At 44.1% G+C, this 13,370-nt stretch overlaps 1 protein-coding gene across 6 annotated transcripts in view; it reads right to left on the bottom strand.

The window, feature by feature from the left end:
• TRIO (trio Rho guanine nucleotide exchange factor) overlaps window positions 1–13,370 on the bottom strand; it is a 339,733-nt gene that overhangs the window by 214,590 nt on the left and 111,773 nt on the right. For all 6 annotated transcript variants that reach the window (XM_059416916.1, XM_059416919.1, XM_059416917.1 and 3 more), the window contains exon 2: window positions 10,299–10,373. In XM_059416916.1, coding sequence (XP_059272899.1) covers window positions 10,299–10,373 — 75 coding nt within the window. The remainder of the gene's footprint in view (window positions 1–10,298; window positions 10,374–13,370) is intronic.

Below are 13,370 nucleotides of genomic sequence, written 5' to 3'. Positions count from 1 at the left end.
CGTCGCCCTCCCACACCACCCCCTCCTTCCTGCCCCCAGCATTCTAAGCTCTTTGCAAAAAACCACATCGGGGTTTTGTTGTTGTTGTTTTTGTTTTTTTGTTTGTTTTTGACAGAGATCACAAGCAGGCAGAGAGGGGGGAAGCAGGCTCCCTGCTGAGCAGAGAGCAGGACCCTGGGATCATGACCTGAGAGGAAGGCAGAGGCTTTAACCCACTGAGCCACCCAGGCGCCCACTACATCGGGTTTTAAGTCTTGAAAACGGGAAAGGACTTCAAACTTTATGCCAACGATGACCTTCATCATCTGGGATCTAGGGCATCATCCTCTCCTAAGAGCAGCACCTGACCCCAGTGGTCAAGCCTCACCAACCTCTCACACAGAGCCACAAAGACAGAGAGACTAGCATTTAAGAATTTTAAAACAGAACTAAATTAGCTTGAGTTTAGAAAAATTACATCACATACAAAGTATAAATGTCAGGGGACTGTCTTGGCAGATGGAACCCTCATGAACACACATACAATCCTCATGAGGCCTGTGGGTATCACTGAATACTTCCAGTGAAATTTCCAGAAGTATTCTATTACTCCACCAATGTTTTCAGAAAATAAAACAGAGGAGGAAAATCTAGCCTTCCCAAGAGGATCTTTCCTTCATTTCACAGCTCTGGTCATATGTCCTCAGAGGTAGAGCAGTAAGACCACAAAATTCAAGTCACAGCATGAAACTCCTCATTATTTTCTCATCTTATTTACTTCATTAGCAGAGGTAAAACTAAAAAGCAAGAAAACACTAACAACAGAAAACCAGATTCTCTCCTTTTAGAAAAGCCAAGAAAGGATTCAGCACAAGATGTTGGTATTTTAAAAACATATTTCACCAATATAGATTTTCACAATTTCCTAGAATGATTAATAGTCCCGCTGAACAATAATGAAACTCAATTTTGATTCTGAACACTAAAATGATCCACATGTACTGTTAGGTCATGCAGTCTAGAAAAGTGTTAAATTATAAATCCAGTAATTCGTGTATTAAATGGGAACAACACAAAACCACAACCACTGATAACATGCTAGGTATGGTATCAAGTCTTTTACATGTGCTCTGATTTCAACAGCACATTGACCCTGTCAAGGTTTTATTCTTCCAGCTTTATAATTAAAGATACTAAAGCTCAAAGTGCTTAAATAAAGACGGGGGCAGGGGTGGGGGGAAACTGCCTCCTAAGAAGAGCATGCAACTCCTGATCTCAGGGTCGTGAGTTTGCATGCCATGCTGGGTGTAGAGATTACTTAAAATAAATAAATGAAACTACAAAAAAAAAAAAAAAAAAAAGACAAGAAGACTATTTCACATCGTCATAGGTGGGGTCTTTGCCCTGACAAAAACTTAAGAAAAATTTTCAAACTAGTGGCTTTAAATCTCTCTAAAGTAGCGAAATGTCAGGACAACTGAATGATGGTTCCTGAGCTTTTCAATGAATGAAAGGTACTATTAAAAGTAAGCAGCCGTTCTGTTATAAATGCCAGAATGTAATCTTCTGAAATAACAGACAGTATTTTTAGGGTCAAATCAATGGCCCTAGTTTTGGGGAAATAACTCTTATCCCCAAGATTAAAAAGGCAACAATTCAGTATTTTTAAAAAATCTCTGAACATCTCTGATACTTTCCAAAAAGAGACTCAGTCTCCTTGATCGAAAAATACTGTGTTTTGGGGAGCCTGAGTGGTTTAGTCAGTTAAGTGTCTGCCTTCAGCTCAGCATCTGCCTTTGGCTCAGGTCATAATCCCAGGATCTTGGGATCAAGGCCCACATCGGTTTTGCTGCTCAGCGGGGAGTCTGCTTCTCTCTCTCTCCCTTGCCCCCTGCTTGTCCTACTCTCTCAAATAAATAAAATCTTCAAAAAAATGTATTGGAACACTGTATTTTTCAAAAATTTGAGCTCTTAAAAATACAGTATGATATTTGGGTTAAAATACTCACCCCACTTTTGATAAACAGAATAGCATCTAACATTTGTCTGGACCACCATTCTGAATTTTTTAAATGCAACGTTAATATCTGATTCAGCAGGGACACTAGATGACAATGACCCATGCTCGACCCTCCTCCCTCTGGGGTCATCATATCTCACCAAGCAAGCAAAGGAATGCTCCACGTGGGTATGAAAAATAGAATCCAAAGCCTGCCCATCAAAGACACTCACACAGGCAATCAACAGGTGTGCACACCACACGCAGCCATCGGCTCACACAGAAGTGAGAAGGAAAGGCAAGGGTGTGCACAGGTCCTACTGTTGTACCGCTTCACCTTTTAACTAGAGAGTCCCCCCAGCTGGTAGCGCTAATGAGGTGTCCCCTGGGAGCTGCCAGCAAGCTCATCCACCAAACAGGCTCTCACTTATGTCCTAAAGAAAAGCTTCCATAAACCCCAATTTGACTTTTAAGAGGAAGAAAAAAAAATTCACCTTGTTTTTTTTCCTTTTCACAGAACAGAGCTCCAGAAAACTCACTACAATAGTTTTAAAACGTCATCAAAAATCACTTATGAAGTAAAAACTGCATATTCTTTTTTTAAATAATTTAATGACTGGCCTTCACTTGCTAACCTCCCTGCATCAGGGCTCATCTTCCGACCTGTGCTGTGTCACCATCAGTGACAGGCAGGTGCCCAATCTCCATCTGCTGACCCTCCCAGGGAGGTTTATTTTTATTTTTTTTTTTTAAGATTTTATTTATTTATTTGACAGACAGAGATCACAAGTAGGCAGAGAGGCAGACAGAGAGAGAGGGGGAAAGCAGGCTCCCTGCCAAGCAGAGAGCCCGATGGGGGCTCGATCCCAGGACCCTGGGACCATGACCTGAGCCGAAGGCAGAGGCCTTAACCCACTGAGCCAACCAGGCGCCCCCCCAGGGAGGTTTAAAAAAGAAAAACCTAAGACCTGAAGAGACACAGTATTAGTTCAAAGCATCCTGGTCTCTGAACCTTGAGGAGCCTGAAGTCAACGCCACAGATGCATTCGCCAAGCTTGAACACAGTGCCAACGTCACAAACGGGAAGGCACAGAAATGAATGCTGCCCGGGCTGTGAAGCTAAAGAGTGACCGCCTGAAAGTTCTCGTTCCGGAGCTAGTAACAGGAGTGAGGCTGCAGCTCATGGAAGCTTCGTCGGCCGGATACACTCGAACGGATGTGATGTCCACCTGCAGCCCCAGGGCGAGGCAGGTGGGACACACGGCAGTCGCGCGGCACGGACGGGAAACCCAGCGCCTGGGTTTCCGCCTTGAAAAGGGCAAGAAATCCGTGTCCTGCACCTACCAACGTCCAGTACATCTGAGAGCGGCACAGCCTCTGGGCTGCTCCATGCCTGTCATCAAATCTAGCAGCTCGTCAAGGGTTAGCTGCCTGTCCAAGTGCTGTTTTAGTTAAACCAAACCAAACAGAAAGTGTGGTTTTTGTTCATAATGACACTGTTTATTTTCAACTCTTACAATTCTCCCCATACCCCATTATATCCCTGCAAGGCACCTCTCCCCTTCTAGTACATCATCTGATTGACGCAGTCTTTTCCTTTGTCTGTGAAGTTCTACGGAGGCAGGCTTGTCTGCTCATTCACGGACGTCAGTACACACCTGTGAGGCCTCGGAAGAGACCGGAACAAAGAGTGTACTCGATACAGACCAGCTGAATGAATGGATTCCTCATCTGTACGCCACACAAAGGTAATTCGAAATACCTATCATTGGGATCAGGAAGTTAAAAACAGACGTGCCTGATGAACTTTCCTATAGAAACACAGAGGTAGGGACGCCCAGCAGGGGCACGGGCTGGAGGTGGGGGGGGCAGGGTGGGAGCGGTGGGCTAAGCGTCTGACTCTTGATTTCGGCTCAGGCCATGATCTCGGCTCAGGTCGTGATCTCGGCTCAGGTCGTGATCTCGGAGTCCTGGGATCCAGCCCGGCATCAGGCTCTGTGCTCAGCATCAACTCGTCTGCTTGACGTTCTCTCCCCTTCGCCCTCTGCCCCTCCCACCTGTGTTCTCTCTCTCTCCTCCCCTCAAATGTTTTACACACACACACACACACACACACACACACACACTGGAGGTTCTTGTCAACATGAGAAAGAAAGCGGAGAAAGTCCTGCATTATGGTTGCAGCCATCTGCGTGACCCTTCCTCAAACCCAGTGATGCTAATTTTCGTCTTCTGAAAGGGGAAAGCCCAGGGCACTTGGGCTCTGGAGCAGCACAGTGCAGAATGACCCCAGAAGCAGCTAGCTTCAGAGCTGCCCCTTTTTCTTTAAATCAATTAAAAATTCAGCTTTCATCCTTCTCTTCAAAGGCAGGCATACCTGCTTTGAGGAGTATGAGGTCGATCTCAGTGAACCAACTGTATTTGTCTTGTATGGCCCTTGTTTGAATTTCTTGATTACAATACAGTCTGGAAAATGATTCTTTATGCTCCCGCCCCTGCCCAAAGAACAGTCTAACTCACTGATCATGAAAAGCAGAGCTTTATAAAGGAAGCTCTGAAAAGGCACGGTTTGTGAAGGAGAAATTATGGCTGCCACTATTAAGGCTGCTGTCAACTAAGAAAACTCTGTTACAAAGGTGAACACCAGGCCACTGCTCTAGGAGGGACCAAGGAGCAGCTCCACAGCCCCGTACCCTCCCACGCCCGCCTCCTGCAGCCCCGTCCTGAGAACTAGCATTTGGAAGGAAGACTCTCAGGGTACTCTTGATGGGGCGCTTGGAGAGCCTCTGGCAATTTCCGATCTTGGTCTGTCGCCGTCGCCTCAGACAGTGCCAGGGACTAACAAGAATCTCCTAGACAGGTGCGCGGCGCCCCTTCTCTTTCCAGAAAATGAAGAACTCAGCAAAACTGGAACAAGAGGAACTATGGTCAAAAGCCCCAGTACTAACAGCAAACCTCTGGGCAATCAAAACCCACACTCCCGTCAACACCCACACTCGCAAAGGTGAATGATCTTCACCTGGCCCCGCCCCAAAAATTCCTTCTGAAAAAGCAACCCAAATGTCTATCAATAGGCAGCCAACTGAACCAATACGCTATATACCCACAATCCAGTTCAAACAACTGTAAAAGCAATGTGGCATCTCTGTATGTACTAATACTCTGTTCTCCAGAAAACTGTTAAAATGAAACCGTAAGCAGAGAAAATGGTCCATAAATATATGACTGTTTATCTCGGGGGAGGGAGGAGAGAGCTCCTGTTTTACAAGAAAAAAAAACTACAGAAAACAAAAACAAAAAAGGTTTCCTTTGATGGAGGAAAGGCATGGGGTCGATGAGGCAGGGTAAAAAAAACTGCATTTCTTTGTACTTTTTTTTTTTTTTTTTTTTAGTTTTTAATCCTGGAATGATGTACACATTTTACTTAACACTGATGCAAGATTAGGTGGTTGTTTTTTTAAGCTTTAAAACTATAAAAACAAAATGAAACATATGATCTGGAGTTTCAAGTTGGCAGGAACTTGACCCACACAGAGAGGAGCTATTCTATGTGATTTTAAAGAACGGTAACAGGACCATATGTTCCTAGGGGCATATACCCTTAGGACAACAGAAATATTAGATGACATCTGGTAGTCACTGCGTGGCAATAAAATCAGTATTACAATGTGAATAAGCAATTACGTTGAGGAGGGTAGGAATGCGGATTTTTAGTATAAGGAAAAAGAGATACAAATATAAAGTCAAAGAAAAATACCTGTAAATCTAAATCTGAATTAGAAACTTTAGTTATGAAGTCATGACATCCTACTTAATAAAAGTCATCTATACACGTATTTCCTAGGTGTCCACTGAAGAGCGCAGAAACAGTGACCCCGCCAGGAACAGAGAGCTCCCCTAGCACCTTGCGCCTTCCTCCCACGCAAAAGAGCCAGCACACTTTGGAGAGATGGCTGTCTCCTGATGCGGAACAGGGACAGACGAGCTGGGCCGGAAACATCCTGTCTCATCAGCAAAAAGAGAACCTGTAGGGCTGCACTGCATGGATTCAGGAGCCAATCTGAAGACACTCCCATTGGATCAAAGAGAGAAAATTTTAACTTCATAAGAGATATTTAAAAATTGGCAATCAATTGAAACACATCAAACATTAAAAAGAAAAAGGTTCTTTTTTTTTTAATCAGTCTGAAATAATTATTGGACCAAAAACTGGTAAAGGACAAGAATCAATCATTTAACCTTCTTCTCTTTTTCTTTTTTTAAAGATTTTATTTATTTATTTGACAGAGAGAGGTCACAAGTAGGCAGAGGCAGGCAGAGAGGAAGGGAAGCAGGTTCCCTGCTGAGCAGAGAGACCGATGTGGGGCTCAATCCCAGGACCTGGAGATCATGACCTGAGCCAAAGGCAGCAGCCCAACCCACTGAGCCACCCAGGCGCCCCTTAACCTTCTTTTCTTGCATTAACTGTATTCTCAGGATAACGACAAAACTGATGATGGGACCTTTTTTTATTAAGTTTTTTTTTTTTTTTTTAATTTGACAGAGATCTCAAGTAGGCAGAGAAGCAGGCAGAGAGAGAGAGGAGGAAGCAGGCTCCCCGCTGAGCAGAGAGCCCAATGTGGGGCTCAATCCAGGACCCTGCGATCATGACCTGAGCCAAAGGCAGAGGCTTTAACAACTCACTGAGCCACCCAGGCGCCCCAATGGGACATTTCTTTTTATAAAATATTTAAGTTGATGAAGAAGAAAGGAAATAATCAGAATGTCACTATTCTACAACTGTGAGAAAATACTAGTTCTAAACCATGATTGTCAATGAATGCCTGACATTATAAAAAAGAAACAGCGAGACTTCCCCAGTAAAACTCCCAGTAGGACTATCTGCCACCACCCACTAAGGATTTTTGCCTTCTTCCTACAAAATCTAAGCAAGGTCTGATCAAGCCTCAAGACCCAGCTTCCAGTTTATAGGAAACAACAGGGGAAGGAGAATATATTAGATGGCCACCCATGAGTGCAACGAGCAAAAGCTAAAATGTAGGGAAATCTACAGGAAAACAGTTCCTCACCTAATAATTAACATAAGGGGATAAGACAAAAAGAAGGAGAAGGAGTAAGAACCTACAGATTCAGAAACAGAGTGATCAACCAACTGCCATGTATATCCTGTGAAACAAATTATGACACAAACAGGAAAACTTGAATTGGGCTTTTTTTGTTTGTATTAAAAAATTACTACTCATTTTTTAGGTCTCTTAATGGTATTGAGGTTTTTTCCTAAAGCTTTTACAGGCATACAAATGACAAGATTATTGAAGTGAACCATGGTTCCTAGAAATTCATTACACTATATTCTCTCTCCTTTTGGATGCTGAAATGTTTTTTGATTAAAAAGTTAAGGGGGGAAAAAAGCATTCTTAATTCTGATGGTAGTCTGTGAGTTCTTTTGGCGCCCAAACCCTAGCCCCTAGTGGCACAAGGCTGACATTTTATATATATACATATATATGTATATATAGTTATATATATAGATGATATCCACACTACAATATATATAACACATCAACATATATATTAAATAAAATGTTAAATATAAACTATCAAACACTTCTTTTACTGCCCCTACTTCTGACCTGAAGCATGAAGTCAGGTTTTACCTGTAGGACTTTGCAGGAGTTAGGAAGGACTTTGCTGTCTTACCTATATGCGGTGAGGACTGCTTTCTACAGTACCTGGAGATGAGACTGAGAATCAAAAATATTCAAGTTCAAAGAATCCCCACTGGGTTTTTAAGAGCTTTTGACCGAATAAGTATCTCAAGGAATCGCTGATCTCTTGGCCTGCTTTTTCAAAGCCCTAGTTATTCCACTTAGATTTACTAAAAGCTACTCATACAGATAGCTTTTACAAACATACCACAATAAATATCCCCTAATATTAAAAAAAAAAAATGGGGTGAGAGGAGAAAAATAGATTAGCAGTTGCCCGAGCCAGGTGGTAGAGGAAATGGCCCTGGGCATGGTGCTCTTTTGAAGGTAATCAAAGTGTTCTGGGATTAGACCATGGGGATAGTTTCACAACCTTGTGAATACCCTAAAAATCCACTGAAGCATACATGTTTAAAGGGTAGATTTTATGGTTGTGAATTATATCTCAAAAAAACAGATTTTAGAAATCAGGATCAGAGGTATACATTTTTCAAAGATTTATTGCTTCACTGTAAACCTTTCACACACACAAAGAAATCACTATGCAAGTAACGAATTTGTTTTTAATTTAGTGGGTTTTTTCCTTTTCCCTTCCTAAACGAAATAACAGCAAGCCTAAAAAAATCAACAAATGACATCGGCTAACATAACGTGCCAATTCTGATCATAAAGTAGGAAATACTATTAAAATGCAGTGGCAGCTACCAACTTCACTTAACCAACACAACTGGCAAAAGTCCCACCATCTCTAATACTGAAAAAATGGTTCCAGATTAGTCTGCTGCTGGGCACAACTTCCCTCCCCACTACAGAGATCCAACTTTAATTAACCCTGCGGAATTCAAGGCTTGAGTAAAGAGTCCTGACAAACTCTGAAAGACTGGTGATTTTATTTCTTCGAATAGTTAAAAGGTAAACAGTTTTAATTCTGATAGTGACTTGGACAAAAATGACATCAAATGAGGCATTCTGTATTAAATGCCCAAGAGAAAATGAGTACAAATAAAAATCATCAACCTTAACCTTCCCCTGCTCTGGACATGCCCGTCTCTGGATGCTTAACCAAAGAAGCAAGTGCTCTCACCACAGATGCAGACTTTAGACATTTAAAAAAAACTGCAGAACATCTGGAATTGGCTCTAGGCCCTCCTATGGATGCCTCTATCATTTATAAACAGAGTCTTTTCACTATTATAACTTTAAAATCCACCTGCAAACTACAAAATCAGGAGTTGACAAAGTGCGGCATGAGTCTGCCTCATGCAGTCTGTTACAAAGTGATTAGGAATGCGCAAAGCCTACTTTCAAAACTCCGTGTGTAACAGAAGCCAGGAGGGGCATTTTCTGCAGCATGTATTCCCAACTACCAAAAGCAACCTCTTCTTTCCATGAACTTCTATTAACAGTCCAAATGCATTCTGAATTAGACTCACTTGAGCCAAATCATCAAACAGTTTAGGAGGGACGCCAGGAAACACCACTGGCCGTCAAGTTGAGATTAGCAGCAGCACCACGGGGAGCGCTGTCCTAAATACAGCCCCGTTCCACAGCCAAGGGGACACACCCAACATATAAAAGCAGCTGGTAGTGTTATACGTTTAAAATAAAATGTGTTCAAAAGGAGACATCAGATCAGTATATTACGCCTGTTTGAGAAAGATAAAAAATTATCGGGGAAACATATCCGGGAAGACTGTCTGAAAGTATGTGACAATCCACACATTCACTTCCTGCTATAACAGAGCAGAAAACTCTGCAGACCTTTGTTTTGTAACAAGTGAACTGGGGCTAAAAAGGTAAGACACTCAATGGCTCTTCTGTTCATCTAGGAGAGAGCCCTCAAAGAAACAGCCCCAAAAAGCCAAAGGTGGACCCTCTAGTGCCCCAAAGCCCGAGAGACTGGCTGAGACTGTCCTCACCCCAAAGGGCCAGGCTATACAGGGAAGCGGAGGAACCAGCTGGCAGAGATCACGAGGACTTTCACAGTCCGTAACACGGGTTCTAGGAACTCCAGGGTGAGGGGACAAGAAACCAAAGCAAGGAATTCGGGACATACCCACTAAGGCCATGTTCCCATCTCTTCCAGGAAGATGACAGACTTTTACTTTTTTTAAAAAAAGATATTTATTTATCTGACAGAGAGAGAGCACAGGCAGGAGGAGCAGCAGGCAGAGGGAAAGGGAGAAGCAGATTCTGCCCCACCCCACCACTGAGCAGGGGCTCGATCTCAGGACCCTGAGATCATGGCCTAAGCCAAAGGCAGACACTTAACAGACTGAGCCACCCAGGCGCCCAGATGAGGGACTTTTAAACTTTTGAACAATCAGTTGGTTTACTTAATTGAGGAAAAACATCAAATGTCTGTTAAGTGACAGGCACAAACATATCTTACTCCCCAGTGCCATCTGACTTATACTGTGCCTACCCACTAGGAGAAAATACTTTGGGCACTGCTTTCTCAGGAAAATGCTTTAAGAATAAAGCAGTCAAAGTTCTACTGAAACACAGTGTTTTTATGTGTGTGGCAGGTGAGTTAGTATGGTATTTCAGATTCTTGGCACTGTATCAGAAGCAGAAGAAACAGTAAGCAGATTAGAAAGTTCCAACTTTACCTGAAAGGTACGCAACTTTTTCCTTTAAAATTGGCAAAACATCCATAGCTTTCATTTCATCATTTTTTCGAAACCCTGAAATACATAAGGAGAAATTCGAGTTACTAGGTTGCTTGAATGACATTTAAACTTCTTATCCCATCTATCCAGTGCCAACACAGCAGCTTACTCACACCCATTAAATCAGCTTTAGAAATAGCATTTCAAAGCATCTGAATTCTATAAAGGAAAAAATTACCACAGAATTATTTTCTATTTTAATGTCAAACAGGGATTTGCACACAGACCCAAAGGCTCCGGTACCAAGCAGGCTCCAGGCCACTTGTAGCAATAAAGATCTGGTCCCCAAAAACACAAGATATGAAACCAGTCCAGAGCGTTTCAAAATTCTTCGTCTGGATCCTGTAGATGAATGCATAAAAAGCAGCAGTATCATGTTTTAAACACTGATGCCTCTAGGGGGCACTCAAAGCCGCCTCCAACTCGGCATCCTCCTCCTCCTCCCAGAGTCCAGAGTGGTTAAAAATAAACGGTGGCAGTGAGGAGAGCAGGGATTATAAATAGCCGGGGACTGACCACAGCTCCCTTTAGGCTCTATCCTTCCAGGCTTTCTGGGTCATGTCCCCCTGGAGGAATGTCACTGGCTACTGGGGTAAGATGGCCCAGTGCCACCTGCTTCGGAAGGCAGCTGAGACCCTCTTCTCACTGTGAAACTAACTCTCCGCACAACCAATATTGCCAAAGGCAAGTGGAGAGATAGATCATGGAAGAGAAGCACGAAGTAAGCAATTGAGGCCAAGCCAACATCCAAGATAAGGAATTCTCAAAGCCCGAACGTGTCTGGCTTGGCTCACCAGGGCAAAGGCCCACATGAGAGTCTGGGGTCAAAAATGTTCATGCTCCTAATAATGCCTCGGGATGTTCCTCCCGGAGGTCTCAAACAGGAAATCTAGGTTCAGGATGCTGGCCATCCTCATCAAAACAAGAAAATATCATCACTGGCTGAGTAATCTCTAAGAAAAATAAAAGACCACTGCCCCATCACTATTTTCCTGTTTGTGCCAAAACAGTACAAGGAATGCTCCAGAACGGTAGCTTGGTAATAACACAATGCAAGGTGCAGACCTGGACTGGGAGAGCAGGGAAAGCTCTCTCTCAGTGACCTGGGGTCTTCCGTAACATGTCTGAGCAGCCCCTGGGGGACCAGGCCTGCCTGCCACAGAGGAAACCTATTAAAAAGTGAGCAGTCTCAAGGCTGCAGAGTGATGCAGAGCAGGGCAACGTGCTTGGGCAAAAGAGAATGGCACTGGGAGCGCTAGGTGGGGCTTTTAGCCTGAGGACAGGGCACAGGCTAAGCCTCATGGAGCTGCCAACACAAGAACCAGACACAGCTTGGGGCAACCTCAGCAGCTGAGGAGAATCGTGGAAAGGAGCGGGGGAGCCCCAAATTCTGTATATAATCTTGGCCCAAATCTCTGGCTCTCCCCTGAGCCTCGCTTGTAGGAGGCAAGCTCCAGGCTAAAGACAGAGTGTCTGACTGAGATTCGTGCTAGGGCCCACTGCAGGAGATGGGGTTCGTAGCTCAAGTCCCCCCAGATTAGCAGCCTGCCAGAGTAAGCAAATGACGACAAAATTAGCACTTTGAGGAAGGATGTAACAGAACCCACCCCCGCAATACAGCATTCAGATCAGCAAAGAATGACAAAATCAATCTCTCCTGTGTACCAAGAACCCAGTTTTCACGGTATTAGCCATGATACTGACCATCACCAGAGACACTGCAGAAAGACAGCAGCAAACACATCCCGAGGAGGACCCCAAGGTCCAGAAGATACGGCGGCATGACCTCTCTGGTCATGTAAGGGCTCAACACAGAACCCACAGCTCTATATCATCGGGCCATTTTGCTTTCCAATATACCAAGCTTTGTGCTGGCAACACACCAAGCTTTTAAAAACAGTGGCTATTTATAAAAGGCCAAACAAGAGCCAAGAGTTCTGCAATTTCATCCTGAAGGTTCCTTCAAAGCTCTTGAATGGATGCAATCTAGTGTCAGCGGTCGCTGGTAATTCACCGGACGCATCCACAAGGACAGATTACATCTCAGTGCCCCCGGGGCGATCTAGAGGTGTCAGCAGGGCAACGCAAGGAGGAACTGGGCAGCGCAGCACGGCGGTCCTCGTGACGACAAGCTTATAAATATACCTACGGCGCAACATCCCACAAGCGGCCAGGGGTGCTGGGAACCTGGACCAAAGAGGAGGAAATCGAATGACAGAACAAAAGGAAGGATTGAGCCTTGACTGTGGATCCCAAGCTCCAGGGATTTGAAAAGAGGATCCCCCTCCTGCTGCTACCAGTTAGGAAAACATTCGCTTTTCCCCATCTGCACATGCTCTCTGTCCCCACAGACATCCTGGCCAGGACACCGCTAAGCCCTCCGAGAAGGACCGCCGTTGACCGCGGTCCTGGGCCCCAGACACAGAAATCGAGCCCCACTTGAGGGTCTCCCCTGTCTCACACAACCCTCAGCACGCAGAATGTCCCAAGCCCAGTGCCGGCCCCTCATAAGAGGACTACATGACTTACGTGGCAATCCCAAAGCGTTCTTAGCAATTCCAGCTGACTCTCTGAAAAAAGCCATTTATTACCACCCTTTACAGAGTGGGTGACGGAAGCTGCCCCAGGCCGCCCCACGGGATGCACAGCTCACGGACATGAAAACAAGGTGAAGTAAACACAAGCTCGCAGCAAAAATCTCAATTTCCTCTGACCCACCAGAAAACACAGACTCACTCCCATGTTTCAGTTTCCAAAACCTAGAGTTACTTGAGGCCTATCAGTTCCTGCATTTCTCCCCTCAATTAAGTAAGACTCACAGTCTTGTTAGAGGAGCAAAGGCACATAAATCCAGAGTTAAACCAGTGTTAGAGTATGTTACATTTCTATTGTGATATATATACATGTCCAAACATAGGGTAGAATATGAAGTCTTCAGTTTTACTAGTCTTTTTGTTGAATATATCACAGAAAAAGAGACGGGAATTTCATTAAAATCGTCAAAACTTTTAA

Source organism: Mustela nigripes, chromosome 12, assembly GCF_022355385.1.
Source record: "Mustela nigripes isolate SB6536 chromosome 12, MUSNIG.SB6536, whole genome shotgun sequence".
NCBI lineage: Eukaryota > Metazoa > Chordata > Mammalia > Carnivora > Mustelidae > Mustela > Mustela nigripes.
The sequence above is the reverse complement of the archived record's forward strand: the minus strand, read 5'-3'. Positions and strand labels throughout refer to the sequence as shown.